We start from the raw sequence: 26,826 nt of genomic DNA on the forward strand, positions 1-26,826 counted from the left end.
TACTACCTCAATACAAGTACACAGAAGATAATGGTATTGACTGAAAATCCCTCGGTTAGGGTCCTTTCAAGAGGCTGTTCCCGGGGACAGCCAACTCCCTTGCCTCCCTAGCCATACCGCTGGAACTGTGTAGGCTTCAGGCAACTTGGTTCAGTGACAAGCTGTCAATTGTAGAAGCAGTAATATATTTTGAATGAGTTATTCAAAGAAAATTAATTTTTTTTACTACTCCAAACTTGATTTTTCGACATAACCTCTTTCTGCAACAAGTAATTATAGTAGTAATATTTATTGTTTTCACATAGTAACAGTAACGATTTAATATCGGGCGTAAGCTAGATTCACAGCACACAAGTTTCTATCTCTGGAAAAACCAAATACTCTCTATCTCACTAATCCAAGTTTTGACAATTAACAACACTTTCATTATCTATGAAAAAAGTGTTTTGAGAATTCAGCCTAAAGCAATGATCATACAATTTTGCCAGGCTGAGGAACCATAATGACAATTCAAAATTTGATGGCATAAAACACCCGACAACCTTGCCGCAGGCTCAGCATAGTACTCTACATCCTTGCCAACAGTGCTGCCAATAACTTTCGTCTTCGGTTTCATCAACATAAATACAACCTTCAAAACAAAACAAAGAGTTTGTAACTTAACAAGCACATTCAGGTTGTACAGAAAAATGAACTCAAGTCGGAATAAAAAGGCTTCGAGCTCATGTATAATTAAAAGCAATGTTCTATAGTTAAAAATAGTCAAGCATATTGTTGTTTGTTGAGTTACTGTGTATGATTGTTGTTTATTGAGTAAAGAAATGCATTATATGAGAGACCCAGTTGCCAAAAAGGACTATATTTAGAACGTAACTGGAAAAAATAACAAAGAACATGTGTTTCTAATTTAGGGTAAAAGTACGAAATCTTTGGCAGAGAAAATGGTGAGATTTAGTATTGTGTACTTATGCGTTTGAGCAACGAAATACATCAGTCAAATTTTAAATTGATCAAATAAATCATTTGGAATTCAAGGACCATAATGGATTTTGTCATTTTTATATAAACCCTCCTTTTTAGGCATTACAAGTTGAACTTGGTGTCAACAATCAGTCATATACTTTACCGTACAGTCCCAAAGTGCGATTAATCAATTTGGCTCTTGAATGGCTCATTTTTTTTTTTTTAATGTAGTTTAAATAAGTGACTATCGTAATATGTCACAAAACTGAAGTATACGTGGAAATAGGCAGACACGTCTTTCAGCTGCAGGGAGGGTGAAATAAAAAATGAAGTCAAGGCAAATGTTAATAATTACGAAAAGAAATGTCACATATAAGGATGTTAGAAAACATCTCCCCTGTGAGCACAAATGCACAGGACAAAACTTTACAGAGAACAGAGACAATAGAGGGATAGGATTAACAATTTTGGCAGGGATTTATTTAGAGGGGCGGACAAGGGGATAAACCTGCAAAATACCCAAATAGCAAATTAGTGAGGGATCGATCTCCCTTAGAAATCATGTACACTTGATGACACATACCAAGCGTGGCGTAATTGTTTGGCACACGTGACATTCCGAGATATACACCAGGGCGGGAAATCAGCGTTCTCTCACAAATTAGATGAACAATATTGGCAACTATAGAACCCACAGCAGGATGAAAATCCCGGGAGAGGGGCTGGTATCGATGGCATCCCTTGTGTGCAGGCCTTCAGTTCAGACCTACATCTGTCTAACAATACTCAAAATTTCCTACAGTCAAAACAGGTCCTGAAAGAACGTCATTTCGTGTACATGTTCACTTTCATTGACTCGCACTCAAATTGGGTGTATTCAGTGCTTGGTTGGTAGAGAGCCGGACCTTGGCAAGAAGAGTTATTCTAAAATAAGTTCGCCTTCACTAACCCTCTTCTAGCATGTGACAGGTGCGAAAACAAAGAGTTTGATTTTATTATCCATTTATATTATGTTTCATTCATTATGATAATATATATATCTGATACAAAAAGGAAAAGCAGTTAATAAAATTTGGTGAAGAACAATCTCAAAACATACGCAAATTTTGCGTGATGTGAAAAATTCTATTTAAAAAAACATCCAACAGTTGCAATTCTAAAGTGAGTTGTAAATAAAGCTTATATAAAAATATATATAAAAAAAAAACTGACGCCAGTTTCCAAAAGTAGCACATAATTCATTGAGAGGAGCAGGTGAATGGTGTGACAGCCTTTCCATTCACACAGTTGATAGTGAAACGTGTAAAAGCCTTTCCATTTTGTCCTTCTGCTCGGAAGCTCACATTGCAAGCTAAAACTTTCAAAAATAATCCTAGCATTCATTTGATAAGGATATGATGTAGCGAAGCTAATCACAAAAATATAAGAGGGCGGTATTTTCATAGTCTAGGCGGGGGGGGGCAATTTTTTCTCTAAATTTTAATAAAAAATACCCAAAAATGTATTTCAATTAAATACTCAAAATGGCACTTTTTTTTAATCTAGGGGGCAAATACCCAATGCCCCTCCTTCCAATTGGTGTCACTGATATGGTGGATACAGGTAAACTGCTTTTTGTGCCAGCTGATGCTAAAAATCGGTACAATCTATATGTCATACAAGATTATTTAAGGAGGGGGGAGGGACAAATAAAAAAATTAGTTAAATTCAAACGAACTAAAAAGATATGATAAAAGGGCCCAAAGCATCCCCAGCAAACATGCCTATAGTCCATAGATTTAAAACTGTTTTATAAATAAAATAATTAGTGTTCATTTTGAAGGGTATTTATTATGAAGATGATATTTCATTTTATGGACTCTCTGTATTAAAAAAAAACAAAACAAAAAACAATAAAATCCTTCGAAAATAGTAGATAGTTCTTGGTGAACTCAAGAGCATATCCAAGATTTTTTTTTCGGATTTTTTTATCGATATTTTATTAAAAGAGATCTCCATTCACTTTTCTCGATACATAGAAAGCCTACGCACAATGATAGGTATTCAAATTTTCATTCGTGCCACCCTGAGTCGGTGAAACGAGGGGTTGTGATTTCACTAGTGGATAGAGCCTTCAGAATTTGTTCCCAGGATTTTTCTGGATTCGTAGTTGTTGTATTTGAGGCATGTTGTGTTTTGTAATAATTACCCAATTAAGTTCATTGATAAAATAATAGAAAATAGACGTATTAAGCATGAAAGTAGGGTTATTGGAGTTTCACAGTCTTCGGAATTAATTGTATCTAAAAGTTTTATTTCATTGCCATAAATACCGTGTTTGGGTGAGAAGCTTTCACGAATTTCACGTAAATTTAATATCAATATGTTTCAAATTGGTGAGACCTTTCTGGGAAGGATCTATTCGGTGAGACAATTCTGTGAAGGATTTAACCGGGGGAAATTTAGTAAGTGGGGTGTATAAGATTCCGTGTTCTTGTGGGAAGTTTTATATTGGTAGAACTCACTAACAATTTCTAGAAAGATTTATTGAGCATCGTAATTCAATAGAAAAACAACAATTAAGCAGCCTCTTGAAACTGTTGTTTCAGCCCTAGCGGAACGTATCTACTTTCAACCGGACCATTTTGTTCAATTTGAAGAGGCCACGCCTATTTTTAAAAATAGGTTTTTCTCAGTGGACAAGGGAGGCTATAGAAATAAAAAAAAAAACATGTTTGCTAATCTTTCGATAATTAGGGACACGGGAAATTTAAATATTGACTCAATTTATGATAATCTTTTGAAAAGTGCACCAATAGTCAATAAGGGAATTAAGATTTTAAACAATCACCAGGGGTCTATAGTACCTATTAGACCAAAACGGATTTGCTTTAATAATAGTTTACAAAAGGATTATTTTGCAACAGAATAATTAACTCAATGTCAATTTTTATATTTTTACATCAGTTGCTTTGGTGTTCTCATTGAAGTAACTATTAGCTTCTGTTCCCTAATCCCTACGTGGATTAGTTGCGACAATTGTATTTTTAGCGATGGTGGTTTTATTTGTTTTTAGTTTGGTTTTTTATCTTTGTTTCTCTTGTGCTGAGGATGCCTAGTTTACATACAGGCGAAACATCCACATTATTTTAGAGCGTAGTTCCCGGTCCGACGAAAAGTTAATAATATTTAATAAAAATTTAATATTTCGTTCTAGGTGAGAGCGAATTAACAGCTGGAACGATCGAAAATTAAATTCGTATTAAATTTTTGTGAATACGGTTAACTGGCTGCAAAAAAAGGTATAAAAAGCGTCTATGAGCATTTTTGTCACCTTTGGGGGGGGGGGGGGTCAAACCTGCACCCCCTGGATACGGCCTTTGGTGGACTGAACGCCCTTTTAGTATTAATCATCTCACTGTTGCTTCAAGCTCGATTTACGTATCACCTAATGACTGCCTGAAACTCAAAACGTATGCTCTGCAAGAATCCTTGAAATATTTCACACAAAATGAATTATATGAGTTTAAATATCAGGATCAAAGTAAACCGTCAAGTTTTAGCAAGGGTGCCCATGTGCCCTTTTCTAATCGAGGGGAGGTTGTAAAAAAATTTATGGGACAAAAGTTTAAAAAATATTTTTATTCAGAAAAGTGTTATATTTTTCTGAACGTTCCGGAATTTCTTGTTGTTTAGTCAATTCTGATTTGACGAAACGACATTTCAAGTGATCCAGCACGTAAAGCAAGGGATATTTTTTTATTTTTTTTTTAGTTATAAATTTAGTCTTTTTATACCATAAAAAACAAGGAGAAAGCAAAACGATGAACCGTTAACAACCCAAATCTAATGGATTTGCCTCTTAAAACCTTTCATATTTTAGTGTCAAACACTTAACTCTGCAATTCACAAGGGAAATCCCTCAAGGTAAGAAGAAAACTTCAAAATGAAAAAGAAGTCAACATTAAATGGTTTTTATATATAACAATTTTTACCAACTCCGTCCTCAAATGCACTTAAATATTTTCTCCATAATTAAACTCATAACTGAAAAAAATCTGGATATTCTTTTTTTCAACCTGGTCATTAGTAGGCAAAGCCAACAATCATTTTTTCACTTTCTTTATTAATTGGCTAACCAACTGAACTACTTGCTTTAAGTATAGTTCCATCTCTTAAGTGGTTTTTCATCTCTATCCAAAATCTCTAATACAAGTTGCATCTCGAGTCAAAAAATCCATAAAACTCGTCAATTCAAGAGGTTGAGTATGGGATCGAAGCTCTTTCCTCTGCTTACCCTGTCCCACAGGGTATGTTGTATAACACGGTATTCTAGAAAGAACCGATTATTGCGGTACGGGAAACACGCAAAAAAAAAACCGTAAAGCTGGTCTATCGAGGGACTTCATCCCTAAAACGCTTGGAAAGGAAATCCAACAGGCATAACCGTAGAAAAAAAAATAACCGCTGGATAATAATACTGTCTACAAGTATCGGAGACCCAGGGCCATAATGAATGTCATTAAGGAAACTTGTAAAAGAAACAAGTGTGCCAAAAAAGTGCTGTAAAAATGAAATTTCAGACTTAGCAGCCCTAGAAACGTACTTAATTTATCATTTTCAATTAGTTACCCCTTTTTCATACGGTGGGAGGGGTGATATGATAGATAATACTATCTGAACTACTAAATATCTTAATATTGCTATCGCTTTTTTTTAGCAACCATGAGACACTTGTATTGTCCTACTCCTAACTTGTTTGAGGTCCATCGTCCATCATAAAAGTGAAGCCCCACAGCCAGGGTTGCCACTCAGCCGTTTCTTTTGGTGCCACTTTGGGTGGCAAAATAGTGTCAATTTTGTATAAAAGGTGTAATTTTCCAAAAATTTGCCACTCTCGACGCTTCGTGTCACTCGCGCTCATATTAACAAGCTTTTTAAATTGGAAATATTGGTCTATCCCTTTGGGATCACCCCCGCGTGGTTTCCCGCATCTTTAAATTCTCCAACATAAAGTGTCGGATCTAATGCCATCTATCAACTATAAAAAAGAAATTTTGATTTAACTTAGTCGGTGCTGATTTCCGGCTTTGCGCAGCACTTCTGCTCTTGTCAATTTTCCAGCCCCCCTCCTAAAAACCCGCTAAAACACAAATGGTGTTTCCTGTATAAAATGGAAACTCGTCCCACAGAGTACTTTCTTCTCTTATTTTTCTGAACAGTCTTTGTTCATAGCGTGAAAAAGGAACGGAAAAAGAAAAGAGGAAAACCTTTATTTTTTTTTTCTTTTGAGGAAACGGAAAAAAAGCGACAGAAATACTCGTCTACTTTGAGGGTTTTTCATCCAGTTTTTCCATAAAATGGACTATCTGGATTATTACAGTGCATTCAGGTACTTGAAACTTATCTTTTCTCCGAAAATGCTGAAGAGAATGGCACGAACATAGATCGTAGCTATTGATGACCCTACGATAAACACAACCAATAATGGTTCAGACACTAACTCTTTCAAATAATTCATTTTGCAAAAACTAGTGGAAAAACAATAAGACAGCTAAATCATCTAATTTGTTTATCACAACCTGAATAGAATAAGTTTCACGAGAACTCTCGCCACTCCCTTTAAATTTTTCTTTACGATGTCTCCAGGGACTAGGGCATAGAAACAGTCAACTAGTATTTTAAGTATCAATACGAAAGCACCTTTATAATAAAAAAAGAGCATTTAGAGTATTAGCGTAAAAGCACATTTACAATCAAAAATTAGTGGGAATGAAATAATTAAAATGAGGAAGTGCGTCCAAATTCAATTTATGTAATAATGTAACATAAATTTAAGTAAGAAAACAAAAGTAAAATTATATTGTGATTTTGCTAATGATTGCATAGGATTTATGATAACGGAAATTTTGGTATCAATGTTGTTTTTAGTATGATGTTTATGCATGAATTTTTATTGTTCCATTGCTAATAGTTCAAAGAAAAAATATGAAAAATATGAACAGAAATGCTAGAGCGCATTTGTACGTCACTCCAGTCACTGAAGAGGTCACTAGATATTCTTGTGTGACACCAGTGAGCTTAGTGGATGTTTTTGCATTGCTGAGTTGTTGTGTGATGTCACCAGTGAGCTTTTTAGTCACTGGGCTCAAGAGCTCCAGTCACGAAAATCGATGAAAAGACGCGTAAGGCTATGCAGTCACAGGCCCAATGACAGGTTAACATGGTAACAGCTATTAACATAGTGGCGCAAAAATACACTCTTAGCTTTTCTTGCTCTTTTTTTCTTTGAATTGTAGGCAACCCTCAACTAATAAAACATAAAAATTGAATTCGGACCCACTCAAGAATTGAAAAACTACTTGACTGACTTATCGTCTATGAGCCTACAAATTATTGCAACAACACAAAATAGTTGAACTAAACAACTGAAAAAAATTGAAGGCTTCTCCACCACATTGCAGTTAAGTGTCTGTCCCTGTCCTCTTCATTGCCAAGTATTTCGTACCGAAGATCACTGGGTGATCTTCTCTTATCAGTGATAAGAATAAAATATAAAAATTTCTCACATACAGATAGAGACAAACACGTTTACGTTTTTCACCGGATAGAAAGATTCTTGCATCCAATAATTGCCACGCGCGGAGTTAAGATAAGAATCTTAACTGACGGAAAAAGGATATCGATGCATATCTACATTGACAGTTTCCCTTCCGGTTTTTTGTCTGAAAAAATTCTTTTTTTGCAAAATAGTGCTACTTAGCAAAAAAAGTGCCACTTTTGCTAAAAAAGTGTCCTAATAGTGTCAGGTGTCCCAAAAAGTGCTCTTTTAAGAAAAAAGTGTCAAAAGTGACATTAAAGTGTCACCGGTGGCAACCCTGTCCACAGCTGGAGAGCCCACCCACTGAATTCATGCGGGTAAATACGAGACAACTCAGCAGTGAACGTTTTTCCACTTAGCAACTAAAGCTCTCGACGAAATGACTGATTTATGACATCAATTATGTTGTCCATAGTCCCCTGTACATGTTTTGATGTCTATTTAAAACAAAGATATGAAGGCCAGTGTAATATAAGCAATAAAAGATTGAAATTCTTGTCACGAGCTGGTAAATCTCTTCTTTGCCAAATGTGATAGGTCTGGAAAACAACTTCTCAGAATTGATTAACACAGGCAACGACATCTTTAAAATTTGACTAGCCATTGGATTCGGGCGGTTCAGACATTATATTATAAACTGTGAAGATGATGATGTTTGAAAAAATAGGTACTTTTGTCTTATAGCCACCACACTCAAGATCTTGTATAGGGAACATAAGACAATAACCGGTTTTCATGGTCTTTAAACCAGACAATATTAGTTTCGGCTCGATGGGAAACTACATTATAGCTATATTTTAATTAAATATTTAGTTGGTATTTTGGTTAGGTTAGGTTAGTTTAGGTTACGTATTTAATAATGTAGTCTGGGCGGCTCCCCTTCCATAATTCTTTGTTGTAATTTTCATAATTTTGTTGCTAAAATATTATATTTTCATAATATTTTGTTTTATTTCATTAGCATTAAACAAACTTCACTTTTCGACAGAACTTGAGTGTGGGGGCTATAAGATACAAGTACCAAAAAACATACTCAAGGGCAAAATTAATCTACAAAAACTTGAATCATATGCAATATTCTACATGTGTAACTGCATTCAAGTGCTTGTGCTTGTAAATATACACATAAGTAGGCTACTTGTATATTTATTTATATCTGCAATTTTAAAGATGGCGTTCCTTGCAACAACCAATCTTGGAATCAATTCAGAGTAACAGGTTATGTACAAGCTGAGGAGCAGCAATGAAAGCTTCTTTTTCAGTTTCTATCATGAACTTTAGGTTTTAAATGAACTTCAAAGTTTTGTCATGAACTTTAGGTTTTAAAATATAATACTTAGGAAAAATGTAAGCCCTTCCTCTCCCTCAAAAAGATCCTAACAACGTTTCGTCAATAATATTTCTTTAACCATTTCAAAGGTTGTGCAACTATGTATAATGGGTGGAGAGGGTTGGGGGTCAAAGCTAGAAACTTCCTGCTGGGTATAGCATTGTTCTTTAGCCAGAGAAGTAAGCTTTTTCTTTGGGGAAGGGCTCCTTGTATTGGATTTTAACCCTATTCAAGTGCATTAAAAGTGGATTTGTACGGATACTTTAGATGTCTTTAAGATTTTGTTGAGGGCTGAGTAGTCGAGCGAGCGTTTTTGGGGTATTCTGGCCCTAAAAGCCCCTCCAAGTGTGCTTCAATTGACATTATCGACAACGAAATTATTCTTAAAATTTGCCGTATTTCCAGACTCTAGACTCTTCCAGACCACCGGCGGATCTAGAGGAAAATCTTGGGGGGGGCCGCGCCGGACACAGGGCGCCAAAAACTGATTATACAGGACTAATTTGATAGCTCTTTATTTATATGAAAACACTGCCAAATATGCTCATAAAGGTAAAACGTAGCAAAAGAAAATAAAAACAGTACCACACTACACAACTAAACTCAATCGGCAAGCTTTTCTGAGAGCGAACATATCGATAGCATCGTCTGTTTTCGGCAGTTCGTCTCTGTAAGTCTGCATGAGTAGTAGAGCCTCCAACCTCTCTTCAGTCATCGTGCTTCGTATTGATGAACATGTCCTGTCAACCTTTGAAAACATTCGTTCTGCTTCACAGGTTGACACAGGAAGCGTCGCGAGAATTGTCAACAATGCGAAGATGTTGGGAAATACATTTTCCTGACAACTGTTCAGCGCTGAAATAGCTGTTTTCGGTTTTTGCACGGTTTCCTTAGACCAATACTTGTTCCAAATCTCGAACTCGGTTTTAACGTCTATCTCCGTACCCACGAGCAGCTCCTTGTACTTTTCGTACCCTGGCTGAACGTCCTCCCAGCGTTTGCCATTAACCACAGCCGGGATCAAAGCTGAAAGTTTTGCAGCAGTCGAAAAATGGCAGCTGAACCGCTCCGTAAAATCAAGCAGCATGGCGTCCAGGGCTGGAATAAATGCCGCCATCCTATAATGACTTTCTGGATCCATCTTGGGTACCCCTGCCCGGTATGTAGAACGTGAAGCTATGCGTGGCTGCGTTACCTTGATGGTAGCATCAATCTTTTCGGCCATTTTCAGAAGATCTTCGTAAAGCAGTCTGAATTTGGTTTCGGCATGTGATCGCATATCTTCCAGCATTGCCTTCACGCTGCTAATGAGGGACAAGGCTCTCACGAGGTCACCATCCTTCTGTTGTAGTGACTCGGCCAAAGGTTTCATGATCGACGAAAATGAATTCAGGCAAACCAGTCTTACGAGTGTATCTGATTTTTCAATGCAGGATCGTAATGCATAAGCTCTGCTACTTGCCTCTCGATCGTGCCATCCTTCCATCTCCTGCAGAGCAGAAACGATCGACGGAAGGGAGTCCCAAAACCTGCTGATTGCTTCGTGTCTCTCTACAAATCTCGTGGTACAAAGACTGACGAGTGTCTCTGTTTTAGCTTTGTCCGCGATAAGATGCTTTTTTAGAAGTCTTGTTCTCTTGGCACTTGAGCTGAAGTGAGAAATTGTGTCTCGAACAACGTCTTGGGCATTGCGCAGAATGGGAACTGAAACTATCTTTGAACATGAGAGATTTGTGGCATGGCTCACACAGTGGAAGTAATCTGCCAGTTCCCACTGGCGTTTAACTTCAGCAGCAGCACCATTTGTCAAGCTTGCCCTGCTAGCAGCTTTGTCGTATCCTTGACCAACGCACTTTGACAAATCCAGATTTGACTTCCTGACCTCACTCAACAGCAGCTTCCCGAGGCTCTTGCCGTCTAGCTTCTCTTCGATGCTTCTACCGTCGTCACTTTCCTCATCTCCAGCGAGTCTTGACAGGGTTTGAAAGGCATCGACAACTGCAAAAGGATCTTCTCGAATCACGTATCCCTGCTCAGTTTTACACACATAACGACAAACAATGACCATCAGCTCCCTGGTCTGCCTGTCTGTTGACTCGTCCGCAAGAAGACAGCAAACCGTTGCTTTGTTTGCTTTTCTCACTACTTCGGTTTTTATCATTTCCCCAATTGTTCCAATCAGTTCATTCTGGATCTGTTTACTCGTATATTTGGCGTTGCTCGGTGCATTTTCAAGTAAATTTTTAAGTTGCGAGTCTCCACTCTGAATCCGATACCGAAGTAGGTGGCGGAAATTCCCGTCGTTTACTGCTGTAATGACATCAGAGTCTTGGATATCAAGTTTGCCATCATCACGGTGGCCACGAAGGGGGATATTCTGTGCCCCGCAAAGCTTGACAGTTTCAACAACGCTTCTCAAGAGTGCACGGTTCTGCTGTATTTGCTTGACCCTTTCACAGTCCAGAGCATTCCTGATATCTTGATCTTGACTACCGCGCTGAAACGTTGTTAGCAGCGCGGCAGCTTTTTCCTGGCAGTATTTGTGAAACTGTGCTTCAGCATGGTTTGTCAGCGCACCATCTTTCCCGGTAAGTTTCGAATAGTCTTTTAGCGGTTTCAAGACCAACTTTCCCATTTTTTGCCCTCCGCCGCCTCCAGATAAAGCCGACCATCCTCCTCCGCTTTCGTTTGTCCTCATCAAAACACAAACACTGCACCAAAGGCCTTCGTGGTCTGGATGACGACTCACTGCGAGCCAAGGATACCGGGCAAGATGTTCGGTATTCAAGCGACGCTTGACTTCGCCACCTTTTCTCTTTTGTGTCGAGACTGGAAGATCAGATTGGTTCTTCGGCTTCCACCTTTCGTTCATAAAAAACATAATTTCGCCAGAAGACAACTGATTTCGTTCTTTCAGCGCTACTGCAATACCAAAGTCATTCGACGGCGTGAAGTCAGTTTCAGGCGAAAAAATAGCGCTTTGATTCTGCTGCGGGTGCGGGGACTGTGAAATCAGTGTTGGGCTATGTACCACCAAGGTTTGAGTACTGCTTCTTGATCCTTCAGTCAGCTGATCAGTGTGTGTCGTTTCGCCGAAGTTTGTTATGAAGGCCGTCTGTGAAGTGGACGGAGTTGTTGGTGACAGTTCGTTCTCCTGGCTGAATGCGTTTTTGTGCATTCCGACCGTCGACTCAGAGTGGGCATCAGAAGTTGCCGTCGTCTCAACATCTAACAAAAGAAGTTTCTCTTTTAAAGTTTGCACAAGACATTTATTGTAAACGTATATACACTTTGTTTAATGGATTGCTTTAGTAGATTTAACTCTCAACATGGTGAAGGCAGAATTGGAACTAAATTTGAAAATAAACTGAATCAGCAACATTAACTTTAAACTCCCCCAACAATCTTGAACTTTCATACCCCAAAACTATATCTAGGAAACCCGGACTTTAAAATAAAATACCACCCTAAACATCACTAATTTAATTTGCAACCCCAAGAACCGATCCCCGACATATGCTAACAAATATTTTTCAAGAGCTGAAACCCGAAACAATTATCACCGAAGTTTACAAGGCTCAAGAGAGAGCTTTAACTGCAAGAATTTGAAAGATAATTTCAGAGCTGACACAGTGTGTCGGTAAAAATACTGCTTTAAGCCAATATCATAACCGTCAGGCGAGACGAGTGGGCTGGTAAAAATCAGGTCAAACGCTTCGGACAAATTGCATACGAAGAACACTGTACAAGAGGGACCGTATGCAATATATAACAACAAAAGCAGCTGGTACGCGATGAAGCTTGACGAATGAGCCTTATCAGGAAAGCTATCCGACAATGGGCTAAAGCTAGAAATTAGAAGTGTTGATACCCACTTTAAACGACACTCCTTCCTTATTGTTCTATCTTTAAAAGCTTACCTTTAATCTGATCTTTCTTGGCAAAATAATCAGAGATGTCCCTCGATCCTTTACGGCTTTCCGCCATCATTCTTTGTTTCTTCTCTGTTCTATATTCATGCCCTGATTTTTTTTCCGATCCATTTTAAATGCGTTTCCGTCTAACTGGTCTAACACACGGAGCAAAAATACTCCGAAGGCAGTGGCAGGGTCGCTCGCGCCTAGCCTCCCGCCGGTTGGATCTAACCACCCACGCAACTCCCCAAAGACATGCGTTTCGTAAGCATTCACAAAATGTTTTGCTCGTTTAGCACGTCCCAAAAATAAACCCAATAATCATGATTCGTGCAGTGTCGGATTTGAACTTTAGATAATGTGATAAAAAGAAAGTAAAAAATGACGGCGTATCCGATTTTTTTTTTAGCGTCGGCCTTAGTTGAATCATTCACAAAAAAGGGTCGTTTGCACGATGGATGAGAGGGCGCCAGAAAATCTTGGGGGGGGGGGCCAGGGCCCCCCCGCCCCCCCTGGATCCGCCGCTGTTCCAGACTCTAGACGCTATTCAAAATATCCAAAATTAAATTGTAATTATGAATGATTTCGAGAATGCAAAGTGAACCATACAGAGACATACATCAATAGGATTGTACCCATAAACACAGCAGCAAAACAAAACAGATGGTTCATCTCTGGTTTGGTTTTCATGCACCAGTCTTAGTGGGAAAGGTGTTATAGTCGTTTGACATTATTTCGAGTAAATTGCTTATGTGTGCGTGTACGAGAGAAGTTCTAGTTGTAACTTGAATGAACTTATTGGCTACAAAAATTATCCTGTCAATGCCAAAATTTTTCACTGGGTAAGTAAGTAATCGGGTTAAAGATGCCTCTTGGCTACTAGGGTATTACCAAGGTCCAGTAGGTCCCAGGTCCCGCATTACCAAGCTAAGGTCAAACCCACTGTGCCACCATAGGACTATTTTCTAGGGTTTTACCGGGTGAACGATGCCTCTTGGCTACTAGGGTATTAAAAAGGTCCCGTAGGTCCCAGGTCCCGTATTACCAAGCTAAGGTCAAACCCATTGTGCCACCATAGGACTATTTTCTAGGGTTTGTTGTGACTGTGCTAAGTTTAAAATCAATTAAGTACATTGAAGGGAAAGCGTCAGAAAATGTGGAAAGTTAACTCGATTAAATTGGATCCTGAACGACTCAAATGAGATAATAGTACTTACTCTGGCTGTTCTGGCTTTGAAACAGGAACAAAGAACCCGGTTTGTTCTGGAGTTTTACAAAGCGTAAACTTGAGTGAGTGGTGGATAATACACAAGTACTGGTAGAAGATGCGCATACGGTGACGCTGCATTAAGGCAAAGAGTCAAATGTATTACTGGCGGACAGCGTGCTATTCCTAGCATGACTAGTTTTCAATAGCATTATCCATCTATAAGAGGTTCGGGGATCCCCCAGGCAGTATATATTAATCTGTCCACACGCTTATGCGTATGCAAAAATGACATTTCCCTTTCCCACACTAAGTAAAATACTTTATCTGTTAGCCAGTACACACTCGAAAACTTGGATCTATCAGACAATAACCGGTTTATTGCTGCTTGTATGCGGAGGTAATTAGCTTCGGCACAGTGGAAAACTTCATTGTAGCTATATTTTAATAAATATTTAGTCTGTATTTTGGTTAGGTTACATTTTGCATGCAGTCCCGCTATACCTAACACCCAATTCCCCTAATGTGCAAATATACAGCCCAAAACTATATATATATCCTTTCTATCTCCCAAGCGTCTCAGTTGTTTCAACCCCGTACCTGTAGATCCAAATTCTCGAGTGTGTACTGGCTAACAGATAAGTACCAACTGTTCTCAGAGGGAGTATTAGCGGTATAACGTATCTCCAATCCTTTTGATTCTCCCCATCTACATCACCCCTTGATTCTCCCTTTAAGAACAGCGTTAGCAAACTGCATTTGACAATTATCTCAGAAGTGCGAAAATGTCAGATACACCCTTTGGACAAGAGCAAGAATTTTAACTCACTCGATATTTGGACATGAGCAAGAATTTTAACTCACTCGATATCGATTAAAAATTTCTATTTTCTCTTTTGGTATTAGAGTTCCCGTCCCTGAGCTAAACTATAGCCTCGGAATTTATTATCTGTTTCTTCTTCGATGTCTTACTTGTCTCATAATAGCAGCTAATTTCTATCGTCAGGAGCAGTTAATTTCTATCTTTCGAGGCTAGCGCAAGTAGGCTACTTCACATATTTTACTGAGCTTAAGCACATCGAGCTTAAATCTTGCTTGTTAACTATGAAGGCCTTTCCACGTTTATTCACCCCAAATGCAGCAAACCGAAAACCTCGCGCAACCCACATCCTTTTTATCAATTATTTCGAGATCTAAAGCGTCATGGCATGAATTATTCGGCAATGGCATTACAAGGGTTGTCCTTCGTCTGCCAATTTAGCTGACAATCACACTTACCTCGCTAAAAAGGCCAACGAGCTGTTTAAAAAAGCCGACCTTCAACAGTGGTCCAGCTTAAAGGCTAAGCGAGAGGAATATTTCAAGTAGCCAGTCCATCTATGGTTTGTATATACGAAATGGAAAACTTGAAAAATATCGAGTAGTATGACAGGTTGATGGGCTAAAACCAAATAAAAGACCAATTTCCTGGTTGTAAAAATAGATGATAAACGTCACCAGGGGTTTAAATTGTATGAACCAAAAAGATCAAGGCCTGTCAACAAACAGGCTTAAAAGATGGAATAATCATCATTTTTGACATATAAAACATTGAGGAATCTAAAACTCATATTTTAAATATAAATACTGTAAAGCCTGAATGCAGTGGGAAGCTACCGGGTCTGACCCCTCCCCCCGAAATTTGTGTTCCGACTTGCAAAAAAGTAAAAAAAAAATGCATATAAACAGATTTTTGATGTTTTGTATTTTTTTTAACCCCCCCCCCAACAAAATCTTGGATACGCTCTTGCTTTGCTGACTTGTGAACACAGCTACTGCGGCAAATATGGTTCTTATTTTCGGAATCAGAGTGAAAAATTGTATGCATGCAGAATTTCATTAAAATCCGCGCAGTTCTATACAAATTCATGTAGTTATGAAAGCATGATGTTAGATTTTCTGTTGTCTAGATCAGTTTTTAAGGATATAACTTCATGGAAACTACATGGAATGACAAGCCAACAACTGTCATCCGAGATATACTTGATTGGATGACAAGGCCGTATCCAGAATTTTTTTTTCGAGGGGGGGGGGGGGCTACGAAAAACCATAAAAATGCACCGAAATTTGTTTACATGCATTTTTGTATCGTTTTTACGAGACAGATAAAAATTACGGAGGGGAGGGGTTTAAACCCCCTACCCCTTGGATACGGCCTTGTTCAATGGTATCATTAAGAACCATTTTGTCTATTTTAACAGCTCAATGATATCCAATTGCAACAGACTAAGCCAATTATTTTATTAAGATATCCCAATGGTCGAGTGCTGGGACGTACGCAAGGGAGGGGGTCTGGACCCAGACCAGTGGCAGTTCCAGGCCTGGACATGGGGCAGCTGCCCCCCTCCCGCCAGTTTTTCTGAGGTCCAGCCCTAGCCTAATATCCTAAACTTTCGGCATTTATTATTCAATTTTCTATGATCTCCCTGTCTAAAATTATTCATGTGTACGAGTCTAGTCGAGTTGGCACCAGTGTTGCCAGGTGTCAGTTTTGAAATTGCACCACCATAAAAGTGAAAATGTGCCAAAAGTGTCATTTTTCTAGTGAAAATGCACCGACTAAACGATTTTCCCTCCAAAAATGCGACAATATAAAAAATTCAATGCGCAACCACCTCTAACAAGCGCACAAATGTGCCCCGTTCGACAACTCTGGTTGGCACCTTGTACGCTGAAAAACGTTAACTTTTCATGATAAGTAAACACAAATTTTAGAACATGGTTATAAAAAGGAAACAGCAACCCAGGAAATATTCACAATAGATCTGCGTTACCACAACCGTCAAAATGACAAACTAGATAAATCCTAGGAGATTTGACACAATACACGCAGGTATTTATCAGTTAAAGGAAAATAAGATTGTGACCAAAACTGACACACCGAGATGTACCAGTCATGACCGTCGAATTATAATGCAAGACATTACGTTTTGCAGACATTTCGTACAGCTTTACATAAGTATACGGAAACAGAAATACATGAATTACTGTTTTTTGCATAGCCTAGAACAACCTAGTTTATATGAGCTTTCTTTTCCTGGACAGATAAGCATAGATATATGAAGATATCCTAATACTAAGCTCGATCTTAGATCCAGAGTGGAATTTTAATTCCGAAAAATGCATTGTATTAAGATGAGGCTGGTATAAACTCAGCATTTTTATTTAGCAAATTCTACAGCACCTAACAATACTGTTTTAAGTTGAACAACATTTGAAGGTGTAGCTTAAGTATGTATAAATATGTATATATATATATATATATATATATATATATATATATATATATATATATATATATATATATATATATATATATATATATATATATATATATATATATATATATATATATATATATATATATATATATATATATATATATATATATATATATATATATATATATCAAAAAACCAACAAAGAGAAAAATCTCAATGAAAACTGTATCCAAACAAGGCGTCTTCAGCACGAAAGAAACATAAGAAGAACAAGATTAAAAACCAAGCCAAAACTAAAAACCAATAAAACCACCACAAAAAAAAAAAAAAATATATATATATATATATATATATATATATATATATATATATATATATATATATATATATATATATAATTGGCACAAACTGATCCACGGAGGGAAAAGATGCTATTATAGAGTTACTTCAGTGAGGACACTAGAGTTCAGTGAGGTTACTCTGGTGTCCTCACTGAAGTAACTCTAATAGCATCTTTTCCCTACGTGGATCAGTTTGCGCCAATTGTATATATATATATTTTTTTTTTTTTGGTGGTGGTGGTGGTTTTATTGGTTTTTAGTTTTGGCTTGGTTTTTTATTTTGATCTTCTTATGTTTCTTTCGTGCTGAAGACCCCTTGTTTGGATATTAAATAAAAAAAACAAGTTTTTTAAACTGAAAGTAAGGAACGACATTAAAACGAACAGAAATTATTCCGTATATGAAAGGGGCTGTCCCCTCCTCAACGCCTCGCTCTTTACGCTAAAGTTTTTATTGTTTTAAAAAATAAAGTTGTGAGACAGACACAAACTTTAGCGTAAAGAGCGAAGCGTTGAGGAGGGGACAGCCCCTTTCATATAAGGAATAATTTCTGTTCGTTTTAAGTTTTAATGTCGTTCCTTACTTTCAGTTTAAAAAACTTGTTTTTTTTTATTTAATTTCTGATCGTTTTTTAGTTAAGGCAGCTTTTATTTTGGCTCACCGTCATTGAAACACAAGTAAACACAATTTGCATAAAAATTTTACTTTTATTTTGCTAAATGGCCGTCTCTAAATTTAGTTCTGACGTAATTTACAAATTAACTTACGTAACGAACTTCTATATTCGTATATTTTTCTTCTGGCAAACAATACGAAGTTGCAGATTTTTGCAGAAATGAGCTTGAAACCTATGTAATAGGGTTTTCTGATACGCTGAATCTGACGGTGTGATTTTTATTAAAATTCTTTCACTTGTAGGGGGTGTTTCCCCCTAACAAGTGAAAAAAAAATCAGGTAAATTTTCAAAAAATCAGGTAAATTTTCTCAGGCTCGTAGCCTTTGATGAGTAATACTAAACTTAATAAAATTTATATATTTAGAATCAGTATTATAAGCCTATTCTTTTGATACATTTAGTGACATCAAAATTTCGTTTTTAAAAGTTTCGATTACTATTGAGCCGTATCGCTTGTTTTTTTTTATTTTTTTTTTTTTTATTACGTATATGTTATTACGTATATGAGGGGTTCTCCCCTTAGTCAATACCACGCTCTTTACGTTAAAAGTAAAAAAAGAAATAATTCACAAACCCCTCAATCACAAAGGCCGTTTAATTAGAATAGTTAGCTCTTTTGAAAGCACTAAAAAAGAACTGTAGCGTAGCCATATTTATAAAACCAGAATATTCAGAGCAACATTTAAGTTTTAAATGAATAGATGAGTTGGAATATGCCCGAAATGATAACCTTTTATCATCAGCATCAAACCAATATCCAAAGTAAAGGCATGGCTTGGTTGCAGCTAGTAGCTGCAACTAAGCCTAGTGAAGAACAAACCCGGCCCATAGTGACCAAAAATTTAAAAACACGTTACATAAAACTTGTCAAGTGAAATAAAAGCCATCTATAGCTGATTCAGAATGGTCATTTCCTTAAGGATTACGTTCTTCTGAAATTAGGTATCGATATTAGTTCCTTACCTGAAACGGTAAGAGAGGAACAGAGGCCAGATTCTCCAATATTTCGCGGTCAGGTTTCACCGTTAACCCAGAAGTCAAGCTATATTTTTATAATTAATTAAATAGCAAAAAGTTTGCATGATCTGGGCTCTAATGTATATTTATTTTTTTACAATCTCTATGGTTTAAATTGGTAAGTAAAAACAAAAGGTTCAGGAAGATAGACTTAAATGAAGTTTGTATGTCTCTTAATGTTTACAATTGGAAGTTTCAGTTCAACATAAGCAGAGCTCAAGAATATTTCACCAAAAGGAAGAGGGTGTAACAATCCACCATTAGACAGCTTTGAAAAGAGGAAAACAAAAAGCTATAGATACATCTATCAAGACATGGCAAAATAGTTTATGATCGCTCGATACATCGGCAAAGAGACATAAAACTAACATACCAACTCCAAGCTCTTGCGTTAATTCCTCTGGGAAGAATGTTCCCGGTTGATCTGGCGATTCTCCAAGCGATGATGGTGGTGAAGGGCTATCAGCAGTGGAACCATTTGTTTGTGTTGGAAGGGGGTAAGCCGAAGAAGATGTGCGAGACACGGGTGAATGACTCTTTGGTCTCACTTCATCAGCATTATGCACAAAATGGCAACGCGGTCCATACGGACAAAAACCAATTGTATGAAAAGTACGGCACAATTCAGTTTTATATTTTGGATGTCGTTGGAGATTACGCAGCTCATGGTAACCATGAGCGAATTGACATTTATCTCCATATTTGCAAGTACCATTTTCCTCAAAAGGGCGACAAAGCTCAGTTTTGTATCGGCTTGCATTAGCAATTGCTTGCTGTTGTGCCAACGCTGCTTGCTTTTCAGCAGCTTTGTCGGCGGGTTCACTTTGGCTTCGGTCCAATTTTTTGTGACCAAGCGATGATACACTATTTGTTGAAGATGATAAGCTGCCGAGAAGAGTGGATTGATCATCTAAATAGAGGGATGCAGCGAACAGACTTTCTAAACCGACCGTACTGTGAGGAGTAGATTTTCCGCGGGTAACGGGGCGATGTAATGGTGCGCCCACCGCTTTTGATTCACCGGATTCCATGTTTTCTGTGACTGCAGCATTTACCTGAAAGAAATTAAATAATTAAAACATGCATTAAATATAACAAAAGTAGCCATTTAAGATTACCCTTTCTTATTAGGAGAAAAACGCATGAACTTAAGTATCAATCAATCTTCATTTTACTCAACTATATGTAATGTATATATGTAGCTCAGTAATATAGTCAGGCTAATTACTTTAGATCAAACAAGTTCCGGTGTACCTTAATTTATGAGCGGAATATAAAAGGGAAATCAGCATAAACCAACAAACACTCCTTTACCAGATGCATTTTGACTTAATAATAGGTAGTAAAAAGCAAATATGACACAAAGGAAGTATTACATAAATGAATACAAGAGGGTAGTTTGACATGTATCAGCCATATTCTTTGCACTGCATTAGCGATTTCCACGCAACTCTATTCGACCCGCAAGCACATAGGAATTACTCTGAGAAGTGGTGGCGGAATATATAAGAAATAATAGGTCCAATCGCTCCCCATATATGCAGGGCTTTTTCGAATATTATCCATGTAATTCCACGTATTTTATCGGACTTGTGCCTCACCACTAGAAAAAATACCTGATGCGGCTAAAGTAGAGCCTTTTAATATAAGCTTATTAGAAGAAGTTTGACATTATATATTCTGCTTCTAGGTTTGAAACAAGAAGCTCAAACGACCAAATCCATTAGAAATAGGTAAGGTTTTGCCCGAATGCCGAACAAGTATAAGGAATTTGTAAGTTCAATTTCTAGAAGATTAGAAGCTTTGAACACCTACAGGCCCACAATCCTCCGTCAATGACCATGGTTGTAAACCAGCATTAGACTCATGATCTTGATTCATTGATATTATCACAGCTCAAACGTGGAACAGAGACTAACCTGGTTAGGTCGGTGCTAATGCTGTTTAAAGTGTTAAAATTACTGTATTAAAAAAATAGGTTCCCAGAAAACATTTAGGTATGCAACCATGAATAATAAAAGGTTCTTAGTACAGCTGTCAACATGTAGAATCAGTAATGTGAAAGTGAGTTTGAAGAGGACTGTAAACACCTAGATTTAGCAATGCTAATTTGCATGATTCTGGCTCAAAAAGAAATTGAAACTTTGACGTTTGATATGGTAGCCCTGAGTACCCACATCCCTAACGAGCGAAGCTTTAAAGCAATTGAAAGAATTCATAATGATTTAAATCAGAAAACTTTAACGAAAAAAAGGGTAAAATTCTACTTTAGCTACTTTTGACTATCCTTTAAAACGTTTGAAGCCCCCCTCCAGAAACGATCTTTAAACTTGTACGATTGTTCCGATAAACTTATTTTCCGTATAATTCGCCTATTTCTGTGTATTTTCTATTTAAGCCCCGAAACAATTTCCTCGTACGGACCTGCCTGGATGTACGTTTTTTGGAGGGGGGGGGTGCTATAGAAAAAAAGTTGTTTTATGAAATTTTTAACATATCAGCCTCCCCTCCCCCCATATACGTTTCTATGAATCGGCTGGCCTTCAATAGGCTCCTTGACCGTCTCTGGCACCATATCCCTATATCAAGCGTTCCAAATTCCAGGATTTGCCTTGAAGAAAAAATTCAATAGGATTTAAATTGGGCCATATGTAGGAGGGGGAGGCTCTGGGCCCGGGCCCCAAAATCTCGAATTGTCGGGTACTTCTAATCAAATTATCAGGAAATGTATTTTTTTTTATTATTGCCCCCATCCCCTGAAAAAGATTCTGTGCATGTTGCTGGATTTAAATATTAGAATATTTTTTTTTTTTTTAGTTGGGGAGAATGCTCTGAAAATGTAAAAACATAATATTGTCGAACGAGAAAGAAGAAATGGAATTACATGCAATGTTTCATTTTTAATACTCACAACAACAGCAACATTGGACAGGTAGATAACATCTCTAGGATTAACAACAATACACATCATCTTGCAAATTTGTCAAACAAGAACAGAATTCAAACTAGAAGCTATGAATATTCTAAGATGGGTCTCAATTCCCATACATCCGGGTATAACGGTATTTTTAGCCTGTGATAAACTGATTTGTCTGCCGAACCCGTTGTCTCTATAGGATTTACGGAGAAACCCCAGACTCAATGAAAAGTAAAACTGAAAGGGGGCATCAAAAAACTAATTGGAAAACGGAGTTAAATACTAGAATCGAAGGTGTGTAGCAGAATGTAAGCATTACAGAAAAGTAGCTTACAAAATTAAGGGATTAAGTAACATATCTTGAAAAATTGAAAGCATGACTTAAAAAAGGAAAGATGAAATGTGAAAAACGAAAAAACGTTGAAAAATGAAAGTAAAAAGCATGAAAAATAAGACATATATCCAAAATTTTGGTTTTTACGTTAGCCGATTACGTCTCCGCATAAGAGTCCTTTTGTCTTATTTCAAAGTTTCAACTCTTTTTTGCGTTAGAAATGTCCTTTTCTTTATTTTTATTGAAAATCTCCTTTTTTTCTGTATTTTCATCGAGAAAATTGCAAAACTGATTGTTTTCAGAAGAAAAATAAAAAAAAATTTAATTCTCCTCCTGAAAAATTGTAAAATGAACGAAATGTCTTCAAAAGTAGAGAATTCTTTTCTCTTTCAAATTTGTTTTGAAATGCGCAAGAGCGAGCATCGCCAGTTTCTTAAATGCACTTCATTATGGCGGGATGACTTGTACGACAAATGTATTCAAGTGTCAACTAGTAGAGATCTTGATAGCTAGCTAATCGTAATTCTAGTACCTCTAGGAGACAAAGTACAAACAAAGGGCAAATATTCATCAGAATGTACTTTTATAGCTGTTCACATGAACGTTCAGGACAAGACACGTACCGTACGCAGAAGGAGCTTTCAGGACTATGTCCTTTCTAAAATTCGGATTTACCTAATTTTGTTTTCTCAAATTTACTCCACAGAAAACTCAATCTTCGGCTGCAATAAATTTTTATTAGAAGCTACATTAGAATATTAGAAGCTACAGTGATGACAGTAGTCAAATATGGCCAATCATTAAATAAGAGACAAAAAACCTGACAGGACAGTTAGGAGCTCACAAACTGTTAATAATGTTTCCACAGCCAAACTGTAGTGAGTTCCCATCCCTCAAGATAGACTTACTCCCGCCTCTTTCTAGAACGTCTGTAAGCAAATGGGTAAATTAGAATCCGGCAATTTGGGGAGGCTTAAGTCTCCTCCAGCTACACTAACGACTTTAGTTCTCGGGGGAGGGAGGCACTTTCCGAAAACCTGTACACCAGGTGGCGCGTACCAAGCGTGGTAAAAGTGTGCCAAGCTTAGCAGAAAATATGCCATACATGTGGCGTTATGAGATGCACACCGGACGGCAGAAAGTGGGCACCCCTAATTACCCTTTGTCGCGCTTTTGGAAGGGACTTTATATGATTTTGGATGGGCAAGAAGAACAAGGCGCAAGTGGAGGCACGTTTGGGCCAAACAGTGTTACATATGACAAAAAATTCAAACATGAAATGAAAATTGACGATTGGCAATATCATCACAGCATATGAAGTACCAAGGACATCAAAAAGAAAATTTTTTGGCCCCACTGGACCTATCTTAGGTCTATTCATAATTGAAAACCCCAATTTTCTAAGTTTTTTTTCAAAATTATTAAGTTACTAGGGCAGTAAAACATTTATGTCAGTGTTGCCACGTTGAACAGTGAAAGTAAATAAGTGAAACTGATTAATTGAACTTGACAACGCTTTTTGTCCTTAAAAATTCAAACATGGACAATCTGTTGATACCCAAAGAGAACTACACTTTCAAAGGAAAGCTATCCCCTGTTAATTTGTTTAGTCTAACTTATTTTTTAAATTAAAACAGCCAGATATCATTTTCAATGTCCTTGGTACTTCACATTGGAGCTGGACAATGTTCTGTAACTCCACAGCAGCAACAACTATAAAAAGTCAAGGAAGTCATATTTTTTTTCCTTTTTATTAGTCACTGAGATATGCAATACAATTTGTTAAGAAACGATTTAACATTCACGTAATAAACTTCACTATTTTATTTTCACTTTTTGACGACAATCATACCCGATGAAACATAACGGATTACATTTAATTCCAATGTCAAAAAACTCTCACCAACACGTGTATCAACACTGCGTCTTTTTATTGAGCAATAACAAGCCATGTTTTATTTTCGGAATGCATAAAAATGAACTCGCAAAAAAAAGATAGACTCGTATTGTCACTACTCTTGTTAACTAAGTTTTAAATTGGAATAATTTTCAAACTTTCATATCTTGATCAATGGTCCGACTGATAAAACGAACTTAAATTTCAGAGCAAAATTGCATTATAGTCCTTATTTGTAAAGCTTTGTATAATTTCCTTACGGCTTTATTTTCGCAAATAGCATTCATTTCCATTGGTGTAGTGAGCGAGAAAACAGAGAAAGGCTGGACGTTGAGTTATTCATTCATTGGCAATGGCAAACGAAAAACAGGTTGCCCCCCAAAGGAGTGGGAACAGGTCGTAAGGAAGGACTTAAGGGAAATTGGAACTTCTTCGGGGGGGGGGGGGTGTAAACAGGAGGATTTGGATGGATTGGGATGGAAGAGGAACGTGGGTATGTTGGCCTTAGGCGACTTGGTGCCACAGTGAGTTGTTGTTAGTGGTGTAGTTAGCCATTCGGACTAGACATCTCAATGAGAAACTGTTTTTAAAAAAATCACTCCTAATGGATGATTGGGAAGTAAAACTTGGCATCAATGGTATAATTTGGGAAAATGGGGTATTAGCCCCCAAAATTATCTAATATTTTGAAAAATGTCTCTTTTTCGGTATTTTCATTGAAAAATGGCCTTGTTTTGGGCATTCTCTTTGAAAAAGTTAAAAAAAAAACAACAATAAAAATAGATTTTGATAGATACATATTTGCCCCTAATCTAATTCCCGTGAACAGACGCCACTGAGTATAACTTCCCAGCTAAGATCCATCTGAGGACCTTTGACTAACATACCTCACGTACACATACATGCGGATAGAGGGGTTGGGAGGATAATCCCCATCCAAAAAATTTAAGCCCTGAGGATGTTCTTGCATTGCATTCCGGACTCCATCCGTGAAAGATAGCCCATCCAAAAATGAAAGCCCTTAAAATGCACTTGCATTGCATTCCAGACCCCACTCTGAAAAAAAGCTCTGATACCCCACCCTGAAATGTTGGTTTTGTTTCATGTTTTTTTTTGTTTCATAGAAACCATTATTATGGTTTCAGTGTTGTCACAACCTAGTAACGCACGAAGTTCATCCCATATGTACTTAAGAAGCCATCGCAAAGACATTTTATTTTCAGACAGGTAGTATATAAGGGCGTTTTATTTTTGATGAAAGGAAGAAAAAGGATATTGTGAGAACAATATGAAAATGGTATGCCAAGAAAGTTCCTCTTCATTATTCATCTTTTTGTGATCATTGAAGTGTGATATAATGCCAGAGACAATTTCATTGTTATGCTTTTATTTCGTCATCCCTTTCACTTTTCCTTGTCTCTCAAAAACAACGTAAAGAATGTCTAAATCCATCATTCGTGCTACAATAACACTAGAATGTTTATGAAGCAATGAAAGTAATTGAAATCCTAATTGAACTAACGGAGAACTCGCTTAATTACGACACCTTGGTTACCCAAACAAAACGATGCTAGTGTAAAAAAAAGGCTAAAAGCCAATTGCAGGGTAGAAAACAAACTTATATCGTCCACTTATTTAAAATCTACTTTTTATTAGCAATTTTAGATTTAGATTTGACCCCCGAGGGCAGTGGGTATATTTTCTTAGGGGTTTTGAAATAAAAAGAAGTACATTGCTTCGGCCACTATTTTTTCTAGGGGGGCCTTTGGGCAATCTCATTCAAAATTCCATTCTCAAATATGTGTATCTTCGACTCAAATTATACATAAATAAATGGTATCTTTTTCCAATGTCGATTTTTATTAGTTTTTTGGTTTAATTCCAGGAAAGTCTTTTTTTCATAAACCAGAGATGAGTTTGTCAAACCGCCATGAAATTTCTGGCGAGTAAAAAACGTGGACTTCCTGCCAACTGTTGATTAAAGAAAATGAGGCAGTCCAACAAGGTACAATCCAACGTCAAAACTTGAAATGTTATAACTTTCTTTCCAATCCGGATAGGGGAGACATGTTACGGTTTGTACACAAAATGGAGGAGAGTGTAGCCTACCTACATACTGGGAAGGAGAGGCCCGATTAGCATTGCCCCCAAAGAAAAACTAAAAATAGTACGGTATATCAAGATACACCATTTTCGATTTTGACCACTACCAACTCCCACATAAGAAATTTCACCTGGACCCCTCCCCCCGCCAAGAAAAAATCCAGGTAAAATCTGGATTGTAGATATCAATTTATGTTATCGTAATTAGCATTACTGAACACGATAGGAAGAGGGGACAGGAGATGCCATCCAAGTGGGCACAATTCATCCAAGTGGGCACAATCCGA

The 26,826-nt window shown here is 37.3% G+C and overlaps 1 protein-coding gene across 6 annotated transcripts in view; it reads right to left on the reverse strand.

Annotated features, from left to right (window-relative positions):
* Window positions 1-26,826, reverse strand: part of Tis11 (Tis11 zinc finger protein) — a 114,526-nt gene that overhangs the window by 22,656 nt on the left and 65,044 nt on the right. For 4 of the 6 annotated variants that reach the window (XM_089092148.1, XM_089092150.1, XM_089092145.1 and 1 more), the window contains exon 2: window positions 19,662-20,343. In XM_089092148.1, coding sequence (XP_088948274.1) covers window positions 19,662-20,343 — 682 coding nt within the window. Of the gene's footprint in view, window positions 1-19,661; window positions 20,344-21,103; window positions 21,202-22,199; window positions 22,259-26,826 lie in introns of those variants that run through there. The other 2 variants (XM_089092147.1, XM_089092146.1) reach the window with 2 other exon arrangements.

Source organism: Artemia sp. Qi Xiang Cuo, chromosome 7 (assembly GCF_049724085.1).
Source record: "Artemia sp. Qi Xiang Cuo chromosome 7, ASM4972408v1, whole genome shotgun sequence".
Classification (NCBI taxonomy): domain Eukaryota; kingdom Metazoa; phylum Arthropoda; class Branchiopoda; order Anostraca; family Artemiidae; genus Artemia; species Artemia sp. Qi Xiang Cuo.